The sequence below is a fragment of the Otolemur garnettii genome, unplaced genomic scaffold (assembly GCF_000181295.1).
Source record: "Otolemur garnettii isolate 467f Iridium unplaced genomic scaffold, OtoGar3 scaffold00028, whole genome shotgun sequence".
Taxonomy (NCBI): Eukaryota; Metazoa; Chordata; class Mammalia; order Primates; family Galagidae; genus Otolemur; species Otolemur garnettii.
Genome location: NW_003852423.1, coordinates 7,411,840 through 7,429,067, shown reverse-complemented (window position 1 = coordinate 7,429,067; position 17,228 = coordinate 7,411,840). Strand labels below are relative to the sequence as shown.

General features: G+C 42.1%; 1 protein-coding gene across 1 annotated transcript in view; it reads left to right on the top strand.

The window, feature by feature from the left end:
- The first annotated feature begins 649 nt into the window (after positions 1–649).
- The window catches only part of CUNH7orf31 (chromosome unknown C7orf31 homolog), a 46,376-nt gene continuing 29,797 nt past the window's right edge, over positions 650–17,228 (top strand). Inside the window, exons 1-3 of the mRNA XM_003788514.3 lie at positions 650–755; positions 1,412–1,569; positions 13,501–13,674. Of these exons, the coding sequence (XP_003788562.1) occupies positions 1,436–1,569; positions 13,501–13,674 (308 nt within the window). The 5' untranslated portion in view covers positions 650–755; positions 1,412–1,435. The remainder of the gene's footprint in view (positions 756–1,411; positions 1,570–13,500; positions 13,675–17,228) is intronic.

Sequence of the window (17,228 nt, the reverse complement as noted above, 5' to 3'; positions counted from 1 at the left end):
GGACAGGCAGGTAAACGCCTGTGTCTTTTTCCACCAAGCGAGGAAGAGCAGAGGCTCAGTTTGAGTGCTCACTTGGGGGTTGTGAGCGCACACCCTCGACCTGGCAGCTCTCTTTATATCCCCATTCCCTCAAAGTGACTCCAGGAAAAGGACAGGCCAGAACCTCCTGCCTTGGACCCCTGGATCAACGCTCCCACCAGAAAGAACGCCCAGCACCGGGAAATCTCTAAAGCAGTCAACGCTGAAAGAAGAAACCGAAGTCGTGGCTGTGGCCGCTAGAGGGCTCCCGCGGGCGGGCGAGGCCGGCTCTGACAGGGGGGCGGGCAATAGACCGAGAGGGGCGGGGCCCGGGGCTGGCAGGCGGAAGAGCAGGTTTCCGCGTCTGACTGGGCGCCTGCCCCTCTCCCTTAACTTCCGGTCCCGATTCCCACTCTTGCCGGTCCCGGAGCTGCTGGGTTAGCTTTCCCCAGACATCTAAGTGAGGCCTGCGGCTCCCCGCCTGCTACCGCAAGACCACCCCCCCCCCGCCCGTCAAGCATGCATTACCTAGTGCCATGGTCACAGTCACCGTCACAGGCGCCCTCAACCCCACCCTGGCCCGCCCGCAGTCTTTCTCCCTCACCCGCACCTGCCAACAAGCTCCCCGGGGCCGCAGGTGCGGACGACAACGAAATTTCAGGCCCCGCGGAGCCAGCCAGCTCTGGAGAGGGGAAGCGGAGGTGCGGTCCTGTGGCACTCCCAGGCTGATGTCCCAGGTGCGTCGGAATCCCAGAGGCGCCGCTTAGTGCGGCAAGGATGGCCCGGAGGCCGGGTCCTGGATCCAGGGACCCTCGGACCCAGCTGCTGTACCTCCTGGTATTTCCCCCTAACTCTGACGGGGTGGATTCTCACGCAGTTGGGAGCCAGGAATCCCCTTGAGGGTCCTGTCCCTTTCAAACAGCATAACTGAGTCTCCACGTCTCTGCAAAGGGATTCTTGTCTAGAATCCCCGGAGCCTTTAGGACAGACAGCTCTTGATTCTGTCGGATGACGATTCTGTTTGACTTTCAGAAAGACCACAGGGGTAAAAATAAGTTGAATTTTTCTTGAATAGTTATGGTTAAATTTGAGACAAGGATTGAATTTTAGTCGATGTCTGCAAAGGAGCAAGTTTGGACCTTATAGGCTAGCCCTTCAGACTCTACTGGGAAACTTTCTATTTCATGGATTCGTCTCCTTGAAATGTACTTCCACAGAACTTAAGTCGCTATGTATTACTGATTTGACATCACAGAGTGCACAAACGGACTTTTAGTGAGTAAGGAAGCCCCTGATTTCTGTGCTGGGTGAAGTTGCCCAAGTTAGCACTACAAAACATGTTTCTTCCCTGCCTGGATTCCCAAACAAAATGTATCCTCCTTTTCTTTTCCAGAGTGTGACCTGTTAGCCAAGAAGCATGGAGGTAATTCAGGGCAGGCCCTACTGTTGCAGGGAGCTTGAAGGATCTGACATCTTGTCAGACACCTTTTACTCTAATGAATTGCACACGCCGCTGCAAACTACTACTCGCTCGACTGCCTCTCATGCCAGGTAAACGCCGGAAAAAGCAAAGGCGAAAAAAAGCGTTTTAATATATTCATGTATTTTTGTACGTGAGGAAGAACTTCGTTCTAAGCCTCTTCTGTTTATCACAGCATAGGGAAGGCAAAATAAGACAATTAACTAAACCTTAAAGTGCCTACATCTGTTAGGAACTCGGTGAGAAGAAAGTGGCTATGTACTGCTCTATAAATGCAGCTATCGATTTCATCCATTACTCTGTAGAATTCTAGCATGGTGAGTGCCCTCATTTGGAATTTAATTGGTTTTAATCAAAGATTTTTTATTTTATAAAAATTACTGTAGTGGTTCCCCCAAATTCTCTATACTGGCTGCTCAAACATCCTCCCAGAGCCTGTTGCTCATAGATGCTGAAATGTCTGCTTTACCAGATTCTCTGTAACAGGTTAATTATCCGTTATGATTAAAACTACATACATCTAGTGATCACTGTGTGTCAGCACTGTACCAAATACTTTTAATATGATAATTCTTTTAATCCTCATGACAACCTTATAAGTACTATTATTATTCCCATTTCACGTATGAAATAACAAGTACAGACAACTTGACAAGATCTTAGTGCCAACTTTTTCTGAATTGTATTTATTTGAATCATTTTGAGGGCAAAAAGCTCACTTGGTAAAAAAAATACTGTGTGGTTGTTTTCTTGTTTTATGTGTCTGAAGTTCACTGATTATATATCTCTTATTTAAAAAGTCTTTCTTGGCTCAGCACCTGTGGCTCAAGTGGCTAAGGCGCCAGCCACATACACCTAAGGTGGCAGGTTCGAATCCAGCCCGGCCCACGCTGTGGCGGGCACCTGTGGTCCCAGCTACTTGGGAGGCTGAGGCAGGAGACTCACTTGAGCCTAGGAGTTAGAGGTTGCTGTAAGCTGTGATGCCACGGCACTCTACCCAGGGAGATAGCTGGAGGCTCTGTCTCAAAAAAAAAAAAAAAAAAAAGTCTTTCTTTAGGAAATTAGACAGGAAGTCACCTGGCTTCCAAAATGGGACAGCACTACCACAAAAGCAGGCCATTCCATTTTTGAAAGCTCTTAATTGTTAGAGGTAATTTTCTTTCTGTGAGAACTTTCTTCCTCCTCATAATTTCTCCTTGCTGTTTCTAGTCCTTTTCTCTGAAGCTATACAGCATAATTGACCAACCCTTCTCCAGCAGCCCCTCAAACAGTTTGAAGATTTTTTTGGCCTAAGAGTTGCCAGACTAAACATTGATTTACACAGACTTTGCTCTTCTTTCTTCTTATATCTATGCTGTCACCATTTTAATCTGACTTCCATAGATCTTTTCCAGTTTATAAATGTACTCTTTAGATCAAAAAAAGAAAAAGAAAGCTGTTTTCCCTTAATTATAAAACTAACACATGTTCCTTATAACTTAGAAACCATACAAATCCACAAAGAAAGCAAGGCTGGGTATAGTAACTCACACCTGTAATTCTAGCACTTTGGGAGGCCAAGGCAGGAAGATTGCTTGATGCTAGGAATTCAAGACCAGCCTAAGCAACATAGGGAGATTCTGTCTCTAAAAAAAAAAAAAAAATTAAGTATCCATTTTGCAACAGAAAAACAGGAAAGAAAATCTCTGTGACTTTATTTAGAAATAATAACCATTGTTAACATCTGGATATATATCCTCTCCACTTTTTTTAATGTAAAGATCACATTCAACTTTTTTTGTATGTAAACTGCTATTTCACTTAATTGAAAGGACTATTTTAATATTTAGAATTAAAAGGCTCATGCCACGTCTACTTCTGAGTCAGCTTTTGCTGCCCCTGCTCCTCCATTGTTAACCTGATTCACCAGAGGAGCCATCAGCCCTAAATTCCTCTTCAGTTCCAACAGCCGCCATATTAGGCAGAGTTTCTCTTGAGTCAGATGAAGCCCTTGGCAGAGCATGTGTGATCTGGGGGATAGGCAGTTGTTCCTGGCTGAGAAGCAGCATTGTCTGGTTTTGTATTTAGCCAAAAGTAATCTGAGTAAAAACTGATGGCTGCCACATCAGATTGAATTTACTGTGCCCTCCAAAAGGACTCGCCAAAGGCTTTTCACTGAAATACTGATCCCCTCTCCATGGATGAACCTATGTTTGATTAGTGATTGGCTCCAAAACCCTCTTTTAGCTGGTATAAAATTTAAGAGAAGCACCTTTGGGAAAAGATAGCTTTTCATCAGCTGATTATAAAATTAAATACAACATAAGGTCAGCTGCCTATAAACTACAAGAAGGTATTGTTTGAAGGTGTAGGTTCCCTCTAGGCTCCTCCGACCTAACAAAGTGCTTTCCCTTTTATTTCCCTTTCACCGTCTCCAGATTGAGAAAGGCAGGAGGATCATGTGTTCTCAGAATGCATCCTCTTCGCTCCCTCTGAAAAGGCAACCGGACAGCTTATACAAGATTCTGTTTTCTCTTAGAGTAATTCATTGAACTGTTCTGAAAAGGGTCATCAGGATTTCAGGGGTACCTCTCCTTAGGCTTACCTCTTCAGATGAGGGTGTCTGTGGCTCCCACCTTCAAACCACAAGGTCTCTCAAAAGCAAACCAAAACCTCACAAAACAAAAAGCTGCTGGCTTTTAGTGGTTACCCATCATAATGGGAAGGATGAGCGTGAGATCTAGCATACATTTGCCTTCAGCAGCTTGGTTTCCTAAACATGGGTATATTTAAGGAGACACCGTTTGAAAATATCTTGATTTATTTTGCACTAACTTGGGGGTTTAACCAGTGATAAAAACTTACTTACGGCTCGGTGCCTATAGCTCAACCGGCTAAGGCGCCAGCCACGTACACCTAAGGTGGCGGGTTTGAATCCCCAGCCTGGACCCGCCAAACAACAATGACAGCTGCAACCAAAAAATAGCCGGGCGTTGTGGCGGGCGCCTGTGGTCCCAGCTACTTGGGAGGCGGAGGCAGGAGACTCGCTTGAGCCCAGGGGTTGGAGGTTGCTGTGAGCTGTAATGCCACGGCACTCTACCCAGGGGGACAGCTTGAGGCTCTGTCTCAAAAAAAAAAAAAAAAAAAAAACTTACTTTCTCCCATCAGCCTACTTTTTTCGTTTCATAATGGACAGTGCAGTCAAGCTCCATTGTTACACAGGACTGGTCCATAGACAGGACTGATCTTACATCAGAATTACCTGAGAAGCTTTCTAATAATATAGATTCTCAGACTTGATCTATAGATATTCTGACTCACTGAGGTGGGGAAAAGGAATCTGCATTTAAGAAGTTTTTCAGTTTTTTCTAAGAACCACTGGACTAGCAAAAAACACTAAAAACAGTAAGAAAGCTGTAACTGTGCTTCTGGCTTACCCATTGACCAGGTGCAAGTTAATGGTAATACCTTAGTTACTATATTCAAGTACATAGTTTAGAAAAAGTATAGTAGCCACTATTAGATAATCTCACTGATTTCCTTTAAAAATAGCAAGCAGGCAATATTCTTTTGTATTTCTTCCACTGATAATTTAAGTGGTGAGGATGGCTATTCAAAATCATCACAAAGTCCCCTCCCGTTCCCCTTCAGCTGACTTCTCCTTACCTCTAGCAAGTTCTCTAGCTCAGTAGGCAAACATATCAATTAAGCAGATGCCTTGAGAATTGCTTAGGATTTCATTATAAATTCCCATTTTGTTTCTGATTCTTGAACAGTTTCTTTTTTTCATTTAGATTAATATGAGGAAACATACTATTGGGTTACATTGTTTGCATTTGTAGGGTGAAGTCCTAGTTGTAGTTGTGTCCTTCGCCCAGCAAGAGTGCCATATACCGGTGTGTTGTCCCTATTGGGTGGGAACTTACTGAGCCCCCTCCCACCTGGAACATTTTTTAAAAATATTAGGTCTCTGCCAACTCAAAATTAGGGTTATATTTGTTCTAAGTTTTCCTTTCATCATGCCTCCCAGTACTTACTAAATCCAACTCCCTGGCTTTGGGATTTGATGCTCAAAATAAATGAAAGATATATTCCATATGGATGAATATCTTATTTTAAAGTGACTTTTGGAATATATCTTTCTCGAAAACAAGCAGTTTGGAACTGGAGATTCTACCAATACTTTGAATATTATTCTCTTTGTTATGGAGATGTGTTTTAAGCTCTATCCTAAAATTTCAATTTTTATTTTAATTTAGTTCCTTCTATACCAGAGGTCCTCAAACTTTTTAAACAGGGGGTCAGTTCACTGTCCCTCAGACCATTGGAGGGCCAGACTGTGGGCCCCAGGATGAGTCGGCTGCTAAGCAGGACAGGCAGCGGCGGCAAAAACACCTGGCAGGCCGGATAAATGTCCTCGGCGGGCCATATGTGGCCCGCGGGCTGTAGTTTGTGGACCCCTATTCTATACATTGCTATGAGTATTAAACCTAAGGGAGGAGTGGGATATGAGACCCTAAAGTAAAAGAGAAATTTGACTTATCTATGCCTTGCCTGTTATTTTAAATGGTTTTCTGAAACTTGCTGGTTTTAGGTGGATGCCAGCCCAGATGATTGATAACATTTTCTACTGGCTCATCTTCCTGGGACAATGTAATATACAGGGGTCGGATGTTGAAAAATTGACTAATTTATGATTTGAATATAACTTTTACAAACTTAGATATTAAACTTAGGTTGTCATTAATCAAGTGTGTTTAAATATTTTTCACCTGTCATGTCCTCCAACCATGTCTGTTGATTGCAGTAAGAGCCAGGGGCGGGCTGTAAAGGGCTGAGCCGAATGCCAGCGTCTCTTCTATAACACCACAGATCTGTGGCTGCTGAGATTCCCCTCGACTAGCTAGGGCACATTCACAAATATTTTTCTATGAAGAGCCAGATAGTAAATATTTGGGGCTTTACAGTCTCTGTCACAATCATTTGACTCTGCCATTGCAGTGTGAAAGCAAACACAGACTACAGACAACATATAAATGAATGGTCATAGCTGGATTCCAATACTCAGGAGGCTAAAGCAAGAGCATCAACAGTCTTAGGTTGTTGTGGCTATGACAACGCCACGACACTCAACCCCAGGACAACAGAATGAGACTCTATCTCAAAAAAACAAAACAAAAAAACCAAAACAAAATAGGTAGAGAGTTGGATTTGGCCCATAGCCCATAGTTTACCAACTCTCAATCTAGTGACTTGACAAAATAATACATTCCATTTATTAGACAGTGCTAGACGTTACATTTTCTGTTACATTAAGCTAAGAGCTCCACTGGGACAAAGGAAAGGAGTCCCACAGTTCATGCCTCTCTCCTGGGCTCCGCCATTTCTGACTCGCTCCCTGTTGTTCTCACAGTATAACCCAAAGGGCTTAGCAGGCCCCACTGGATACCATCCTTGTTTCCCCACTCACCATGGCTCTTCTGTACTGTGCCCCCAAATTCCTGACTCTAAATCAGCTCCACTAAAATAATCCAAAATTCAAACCAATTTTCTCAGCCCTTGAAATCTAGGAAAGTTCCTCTCAAATCTGTACTCCATGCTTTGTGGAATTCCCCAGAATTTACCCAAATTCTAGGGTGAGGAGGGGGTGACATTTGAGAGTGTCAGTGTCACTTCTGACACTGTTGTAGTTTTTTTGTTCCAAGCACGCTGTTTCTGTTCAGCAACACACCAGTCCAGATGTGAAAGTCAGTTGTTCCTCACTTTCCTCCAAAGACCTCATTCACAAACAGCATTTGTGAGCCTGGTAAACTTCACGGAATTGTTGGGGGCAGAAGGGAGAATCACATCATGCCATACTACATATAACTGAAAACTCCTTATTTAATTAAGGACTTCTATATTCTTTTTTTTTTGAGACAGAGCCTCAAGCTGTCCCCCTGGGTAGAGTGCCATGGCATCACGCTCACAGCAACCTCCAACTCCTGGGCTCAAGCGAGTCTCCTGCCTCAGCCTCCCAAGTTGCTGGGACCACAGGCGCCCGCCACAACGCCCAGCCATATTTTGGTTGCAGCCATCATTGTTGTTTGGCGGGCCTGGGCTGGGGATTCAAACCTGCCACCTTAGGTGTATGTGGCTGGCGCCTTAGCCACTTGAGCCACAGGCGCCGAGCCAGGACTTCTATATTCTTAAAAGTTCTTTAACCCAGCTGTCACCAGGGGTCACTCACCAGATTTTCAACCAGTGCAATCCCCAGCATCATCACCACCCTGCTGCCTCCTCTCTTCTCTCCTTTCCTTTATTCTCATTCCCTTTCCCCTTCTCCTTTCAAGAGCAAAAAGCAAACAAATCCTTCCCACTGCAGAAGAATCAGAGGTTGCTTGGCCTCCTACCCATACTCAAGTGCCCTCCCAAAATAGTTAGTCCTGCAAAACTAGTTTCTTCCCTAAAGGGATTCTAAAGCCAACATTGTCAGGAATCTTCAGTTCTATAACCTTTCTAATCTCTGGTCCTTTCTACACGTTATCACTCCCCTACCCCACTATTCCCTCTCTTCCACCTCTATAACTCCTACTCATCCTTTATTTTTTTAATATAAAGGATTTGTTTTAATGTTACAAAGCATTCTTTTGTAACAGATTTTATTGGTCGTGTTGAGCATTAGTGGAGATATTTCAGTTTGCACACAATGCTTAACACACATACCCCAAATCTAAAAAGCCATTTATTGTAATTCTTTATTGAACAGTTATTTCAGTGACTTTCCAGATTAAAATTTGGAGGCAAATGGTCCTTAAGAGGATATCAAGTACCAGTGTCTTCAAATGTTGATAAGCTGTTAACGTAAGTCCCAGCAATTCACACTTTATTATCATCTATTCTACACGCTCACATTTTAAGTCCTTCACAGCACAGTAACAAAGTTACTAGGAAAACAGGAGCACCACAACCAGAGACGTTACAGAGTGTACACAGTTCTGACAGGGAGAGCCATGATCACAGGAGTGGTTTTCTTTAGGAAACAATTCTACTAAAAAACAACACGGGAACAGAAGTAATTTAAAACGTTCAAGACACTAAATGCAGGACTGGGACTCCACATTGCCGTGTAGTAAGCTCCATATTATAGTCTATAAAGACTAATCCCGTCTGTGGCATGTTACGCTGACATCCAAGGCAGCCAGAGGCTCCCATAATCAACATCTCACACTATTTTCTGGTTGTACCAAAAAATAAAACAACCAGCCAATGATTTGACCTCTTAAAAAAAAGCACTTACATTTAAAAAATAGGATGAGGTTGGTTTCCCTCCTTCCTAAAAATGTTTCTAGAGCTACTGAAAAACTTGCATTTATAAAATAGTTGATAAAAATATCCCTCTGAGGGTGGCGCCTGTGGCTCAAAGGAGTAGGGCACTGGCCCCATATGCTAGAGGTGGTGGGTTCAAACCCAGCCCTGGCCAAAAACTGCAAAAAAAAAAATAATAATAATAATAATATCCCTCTGGATTGTACAAGAAGGGAGACAGGGACCACTGAGAAGACATGGTCTGTGATACGAATCAGACGTGGCTTCTTTCTCTCCTGCTTCATCAGCGCCTGGACTCTACTCGGTTTTAGTTTCTCCATTTCCTGCAGGTGAATCTCCAGTTTCTTGGTTAGCCCCTTCGGCCTTCCCTTTGCTCCCCTTTTCCCTTTTGGCTGCACTTTTTTGTCTGAAGGTTTATCCCTTGCTACTGCCTTTTTTGCCGCCTTTTCCTCTTTGGCAGGAGCAGGCTTAGCTGACAACCTGACAGTCTCCTCTTGGATTCTTCCTCCCCAGCCCCTTCAGCAGAGCTGACCTTCCTCTTCAGCATCAAGGTAGTGGGCAGGGTGCATGCCAGGTGGGTGCCTGGCCAGCGCCGCTCCTCCAGCTGCCCTTACTGCTGAGACCCCGGGAGCTGGGGTATGAGAACTAGATGCCTGCTCATCCTTTAGAACTCATCTTGTGATTCCCTCAAGAATCCTTCCACCTGAAAAGATTCTTATTTTTCCTGCCAAGTGCCTAGGGGCATACTACCAATTCAGGACTGCTTAAATCCAAGGTCAAGTTTTGGGTGCATGCAAACTTTGGTCTCTAGAGAGCTAGTCTACTTCTGACTCACCTTTAATGTGAGAACGTAAGCCTTTCAGGGTCCCAGCTTATTGTGGAGATAATGATTTTTGATTCCTCACCTGGCTGATTTCTGCACCCTTTACCTTGCAAGGCCTAGAAAACAAATATGTAAATTTTCAAGAATGGGCACTGCCCTAAGGGCAATACTGGCTTCTGTGTTTACCTTACTAGATTTCCCATTTATCCTCTTTCATAGCACTTATATCCTCTTCTGGCTTGTCAACAAGACCAATTTTTTTTTTTTTTTTTTTTTTTACAGAGACTCACTTTATTACCCTGGGTAGAGTGCTGTGGTGTCACAGCTCGTAGCAACCTCAGACTCTTGGGCTCAAGCAATTTTCTTGCCTCAGCCTCCCACTAGCTGGGACTACAGATGCCCACCACAATGCCCAGCTGTTTTTAGAGATGAGGTCTTGTGCTTGCTCAGGATGGTCTCCAACCTGTCATCTCAGGCAATCCACCCACCTTGGCCTCCCAGAGTGCTAGGATTATAGGCATGAGCCACCATGCCTGGCCTCCTGATTTTTTTTAATTGGTTTTTTTCTTCCCAACATTTTTAGTTGTTTTCCATGGGAAATTTGGTCCAAATAACCTAGTTTGCCATTACTAAAAACTAGAATCATTAAATTCTGCCTAATTACATTTGCAAGATAATATGTTTGTTTTCGTGAGGCTCTTACCCCAGCCAGAGAATTTCATTCCAGCATCATAGAAAGCAGTCCAGGAAACAAATCTATCTCTTTGTCCTTATTCATTCACTCAGTAAGATATTCATTGAGCACTTCTTGTGTGCCAGGCACTAGGGTAAAACATGGTTACAACAGTGAACAAGATAGAGTCCCTGCCCTTCAGTCCCATGTCTGTTGTCCACTGAATAGTACTGTTGTAAGAGTTGAGATTTAGAGACCTGATTGCTGTCCAACCTTGTTATTTCTCTGCTACACATTGAAAGAAGTAGCTTTGTCTTGGGCCACACATTAAATACACAAACAATAATGAAAGCTGATTAGCAAAAACAAAATCTATGCATACTTTTTGTGATATCAAACACCACAGATAAGCAAAAGAAGTCCTCAGAAAATCAGCATGCACCCTGTAGGTTGGACACCCCTAATAGTAACTATTGAATAGGACAGTGCTTCTTCTAAATTTTAGCATGGATAAGAATCACCTGGAGGGCTTATTAAAACATTACTGGGCTCTGGAAGGAAACTTGATAATTTGCATGTCCAATAAGCTCTTAGGAGATACTTCTGCAACTAGTCTACAAACCACGCTTTGAGAACCATTATCACAGAAGCTCTAGATAGAACTTAGGCACAAGTAGAGCCTTTATAATATCAGTATTATTCCTTCACAGTCTTTTTATTTTTTAAAATCAAAAAATCAATAACCTTTTCAACAGTGATAAAATAAGTGGACAGCCACATGAAAAAGAATAAGTTAGACCCTGTCTCACACCATACACATGAATTAACTCATCATGAATCGAAGACCTAAATGCCAGAGCTAAAACTATAAAACTCTTAGAAGAAAACAGAAGTAAATCTTTATGATCTTGGATTTGGCAATGTGTTCTTAGATAATGACACCAAGAGCACAAACAACAAAAGGAAAAATAGATAAATTGAGACAGAATCTCACTTTGTCACCTTCGGTAGAGTGTGGTGGTGTCATACATGGCTCACAGCAACCTCAAACTCTTGGGCTCAAGCAGTTCTCTTGACTCAGCCTCCAGAGTAGCTGGCACTACAGGCACCAGCCACAACACCCAGCTATTTTTTTAGAGATAGGTTCTCATACTTGCTCAGACTGGTCTCCTACTCCTGAGTTCAAGCAATCCACCGACCTCCACCTCTCAGAGGGCTACGACTACAGGTGTGAGCTACCCTGCCTGGCCTGACAAATATTTCTCAGAAAAAGATATACAAATGATTAATCAGAACATGGAAAAATGCTCAACATCATTAGTCATTAAAGAAATGCAAATCAAAACCACAATGAGGGCTCAGCGCCTGTGGCTCAAGCGGCTAAGGCACCAGCCACATACACCTGAGCTGGCAAGTTCAAATCCAGCCCAGGCCCGCCAAACAACAATGATGGCTACAACCAAAAAATAGCCGGGCATTGTGGTAGGTGCCTGTAGTACCAGTTACTTGGGAGGCAGAGGCAGGAGAATCGTTTGAGCCCAGGAGTTGTAGATTGCTATGAGCTGTGACGTCACGGCACTCTACCCAGAGTGACAGCTTGAGGCTCTGTCGCAAATAAAAAAAAACAAAAACAAACAAAAAAAAAAAACCCACAATGAGATACTACTACTTCACACCCACTAGAATGGCTATAATAAAAATTGTGTGTATTGGCTCGGTGCCTGTAGCACAGTGGTTAGGGCACCAGCCACATACACCAAAGGTGGCAGGTTCAAACCTGGCCTGGGCCAGCTAAACAACTGCACTACCACCACCAACAACAAAATAGCTGGGCATTGTGGCAGGTGCCTGTAGTCCCAGCTACTTGGGAGGCTGAGGCAAGAGAATCACTTAAGCCTAAGAGTTGGAGGTTGCTGTGAACTATGATGCCACATCATTCTACTGAGGGCAACATAGTGAGACTCTGTCTCAAAAAAAAAAAAAAGAATTGTGTATGTGTTGAGACAAGGTCTTTCTCTATTGGCCAAGCTAGAGTGCAGAGGCACTTTCATAGCTCACTATAGCCTCAAACTCCTAAGCTCACAATTTGCTCCTGCCTTAGCCTCCCAAGCAGCTGGGACTATAGGCCCGTGCCACCATGCCCCCCTAATTTTTTTTTTAATATTTTACTAGAGACAGGTTCTTGCTATGTTGCCCAGACTGGTCTCTAACTCCTGGCATCAAGCAATCCTTCTGCCTTGGCTTTTCCAAAATGCTGGGGTTACAGGTGTGAACCACCGCCTAGCCAATAAAAAAAAAAAAAAGTTTTAAACAGAAAATAATTAGTGTTGACGAGGATGTGAAGAAATTGAAACTCTCATACAGTACTGGTGAGAAGGTAAAATGGAGCAGGTGCTGTAAAAACAGGTTTGACAATTCCTCAACAAACTGACCGTAGAGCCGCCCTATGACCCAGGAGTTCCACTCCTAACTATATTCCCAAGAAAATGAAAAAACAGGTATGTGAACAAAACTCTGAACGTGAACATTCATAGAAACATTAGTCACAAGAGCCAAAGGTAGAAATAACCCAAATGTCCATTAACTGATGAATGGATAAACAAAATGTGCTGTATCCATGTGGTGGGATTTTATGCAGCCATTAAAAAGAATGACGCACTGACATGTGCCGCCAGGAAGAGTCTTGAAAACATGAAGCTAAGTTACAAAGACCACGTAGGATATGATTCTATTTATATGAACGTCCAGAACAGGCAAACCCATAGACAGAAAGTAGATTAGTGGTTGCTTAGGGTGAGCAAGGGGAGCATAAGAGATATGGCTTCAGGGGTTTTTTTGAGATGATGAAAATTTTCTAAAATGGACCATGGTGAAGAATTCACATACCTGTGAATAAATTTAAAAGCCATTGAATTATAACTTTAAATGACTTAATTATGTGGCATTTGAATTATATTCCAATAAAGATGTTTACAAAATAAAACACACTATAACTGTGGGGAAAAAAGATAATCTCTAGGTCCTCAGGAATTTAACCTCATGCCTTCAGCAGTCCCATGATGCCTACATAACCTACATCTATCTTAATGTACTCAACACAGAGAATTCTGTGTTCTGAAAATATAATCTGCAAAGACATATGAAGCAATAGGAATTTTATGCAGTTAAGCATATGTTATATTCCTGAAGCTGTTTCAAAAAGCCTCCCTTCTTTCACAGGTATGAGTTAAGGGACACAGTCCGCGAATGCAGGCTTCCATGGGGCGCTGGAAAAGAATATGGTGGGATCATGCCAATTTCACTCCCCGAGGAGTACAGGCTAAAATTCGACCCTCCTTATGCCATGGGCAAAGGACATCTACATTTTGGATTTGGGGGAGACACCTACCCAAGGTAAATAAACTTTTTGCCATTCTCATAAAGGTTTTTATTATCCATTACTTTTATTTCTATTGTGATTCCTTTATTAATTTAAATCTGCCTCCAAACTTATTCCCTTTACTATTTACAAAAAGGTACAGATGAAGGCTGGGCATGGTGGCTCATGCCTGTAATCCTAGCACTCCAGGAGCAGAGGTGGCTGGATCACTTGATCTTAGGAGTTCAAGACCAGCCTGAGCAAGAGTGAGATGCCTGTGTCTAAAAATAGCTGGGCATTGTGGCAGGCACTTGTAGTCCCAGCTACTTGGGAGGCTGAGCAGGAAGATCACTTGAGCCCAAGAGTTTGAGGTTGCTGTGAGCTATAACACCACAGCACTCTACTGAGGGCAACAAAACAAGACTTTCAAAAAAAGAAAGAAAGAGAAAAGAAAGAAGACACAGATGGAAAAACTGATTTCTAACTGTGAAGTTAGTAAAATTCCTGTGCTTATGATTTTTGCTGTCCTTAGGGATGTTAAACTATTATGATAAGAAATTTTGATTAATTCCCTTGCTTACCACATCTTATCTAAAACTAAATGAGAATATTCCTGAGACAGAAAGAGAGGAATTAAATTTAGAATGTTTTTGCTTGAGCAAAGAGCTGGCCTAATTTGTATAGATGTTCTTGGTTTAAGGAACTTGTGACTTGTATTTTGTTCATCAACCTTTATAATATTCATTAGAATCAGCTGGGTATGATTTTCAAGTATGAAAATACTTTAATAATAATGTATAAATCTTACAGTCACTCAGCAGCTCTACCCAAAATAGGTTAAAGTTGAAGAGAAAGCAAAAAAAAAAAAAAACCTGAGCAGCAAATGTCACATTAAGTATTTTCTAAAGATTATGAAATTTACTCAGAGCAGAATTATCAAACCTTGGCACAGAGCCTATTTACTCCTGATTTATCTAACCATTTTGACTACCTAGCTTCTAGTTAGCTGGTATTTTAAAATTCTAAAACAAGCAAAAGAAATAAAACAGGAAAGACGAAATGTAACTAGAGAGAGAAGCATTTACGACAGGGATGTGTGCCACCAATGATCTTCTCAAAGCTTTGGTAAAGACATAAAAAGCAGACAGATGAAAAGGCCTAAAAGTCAGAAGCCAATGGGAAAGATTCAGACATAAACACATATTACAGATAATGAGGACCTCAAATTCATTCATTCATTCAACAGATTTTTTTTAAGTCTCCACTCTATACAACTTACTTTCTAATATAATATAAATTTGTAATATCTTTGTAACATAGATGATGTCATCCTTGATTCACAATGAATAAACACAGACCCAAGACATTCTGTACATTTCCTTGGGTGAAACACAGTTATAAAGTTGTGGAATAAGGATTTGAGTCCAGATCTGTTTGACTTCAAAATCCACATTCTTTTCATTTGTTCATTTTTTTTTTTTTTTGAGACAGAGCCTCAAGCTATCCCCCTGGGTAGAGTGCTGTGGCATCACAACTCACAGCAACCTCCAACTCCTGGGCTCAAGCGAGTCTCCTGCCTCAGCCTCCCAAGTAGCTGGGACCACAGGCGCCTGCCACAACGCCTGGCTATTTTTTGGTTGCAGCCATCATTGTTGTTTGGCGGGTCCGGGCTGTGGATTCGAACCTGCCACCTTAGGTGTACATGGCTGGCGCCTTAGCCGGTTGAGCTATAGGCGCCGAGCCTGTTCATTTTTTTTATTCATCCATTTATTCATCTATCTATTCAGTAGCTGGAGTACAGCAAGCATTGTTCTAGAGACTGAGGGTATGACTCTTTATTGAGTTTATAGCTTTTGTACACCAAAATTAGTATATGTATTTAAATGCCCAGTATTTTATAATAATTACATGTATTCATACATAATTCCAGTGTGTAAAAAGAGAACCAAAGACTAGTTTCTCAAAGGAAATCCAGTTTGAAATAAGGTGTGTGTTTGATCCAAATGCAGCTCTAGGACACACAGAGAGGAAATATTTGCTCCACTTAGAATGCCAGTCATCACCTGACTCAGAAATGCAGGTTAATGTATTCTGTTTTTTTTCACACCATTTTATGTTAAAAGTTATTGTATTAGTATATTTACATCTTAAAAATATATTAGGACAAAGTACCATCTTCTCATATAATGCTATGTAAAAATCACTTGGCAGACTACTACAGAATAGATTTTATCCTGTTTCCTAACAAGGAATAGCTTCCATTACAGTATTTTCTTTCTATTTGAAAAGAGCCTTTTAAACAAAATAACAGAATATTTTCCAGCCCTCTGATAGGTCAAGTCTCGTCTAGTACCTGTAAAGGCTGGCTTTCACAGCCACTGCCTGCCACCTTCCTGGGAAGGCGTTTTCAGTGGGGTTTGGTGGTGCCACCCACATTCACCCACCTCCTTGTGGGGAACAGGATCACTCCTTCACCTCATCAACCTTCTAGTCATAGAATTTGGAAATTAAAAATACCTGCTCCTTAGGAAAATGTCTATGGGAGATGTCCTATAGTACGTTGTCTGAGGTTAAGTTAAAAGAGCACAATTTACTAAAGGAAATGTAGTTATATTTATGTATATAAATTCCATTGAAATGTCAGTGTCATGCCATGTAGGAGATTACTGCCTTTCTGATGCTTCCTGACACAAATATATCTATTAAACTGTCTTAAAGGAACCTCAGTAATATTTACTTATCCCCAATGTGCAAATTTCAGAAATTCTAAATGAGGTCAATCATCACTTAAATTGGCATTCATTCACTAAAAGAATAAAGATCCCAGCCAGGCCTGGTGACTTATGCCGATAGTCCCAGCAACTAGAGAGGTTGAAGTAGGAGGATCACTGGAGCCCCGGAGTTTGATGCTGCAATGAGCTATGGTCATGCCACTGCACTCCAGCCTGGCCAGAGCAAGATTCCATCGCCAAAAAAATAAAAAGAATGAAATCACAGAGTAGGGCAGCACCTGTGGCTCAGTGGGTAAGGTGCTGGCACCATATACCAAGGGTGGCAGGTTTGAACCCAGCCCTGGCCAAACTGCAACAACAAAAGAGAAAATAGCAGGCATTATGGCGGGCATCTGTAGTGCCAGCAACTCGGGAGGCTGAGGCAAGAGAATCACCTAAGCCCAGGAGTCGGAGGTTGCTGTGAGCTGTGACGCTGCAGAACTCTACCGAGGGCGATAAAGTGAGACTCTATCTCTTAAAAAAGAAAAAGAAAGAAAGAAAAAAGAAATCAGAGTAGTGAAAATTTATAACTTCATTTTTACTTCTACAAACATTTCTTTTTATAAGTCTGGTGAAGTAGCAAAATGTTCACTTCATCTAGGAAAAAGGAAATGGATTCTTCTTCTAAGGTACTGTCAAATGGTAAAAAGGTTTTAAATAGATATATAATGTTCTATGAACTAAAGGATACTTTGTATTTCCTAGTAACTGGAACTCTTCAGTAATAATAATAATAAATACTTAAATGTTAATATAACACTATGAAGTGGCAGCCAAGGGAAGAAAATTCTATGCTGTTTTTTTTTTTAGACAGAGCC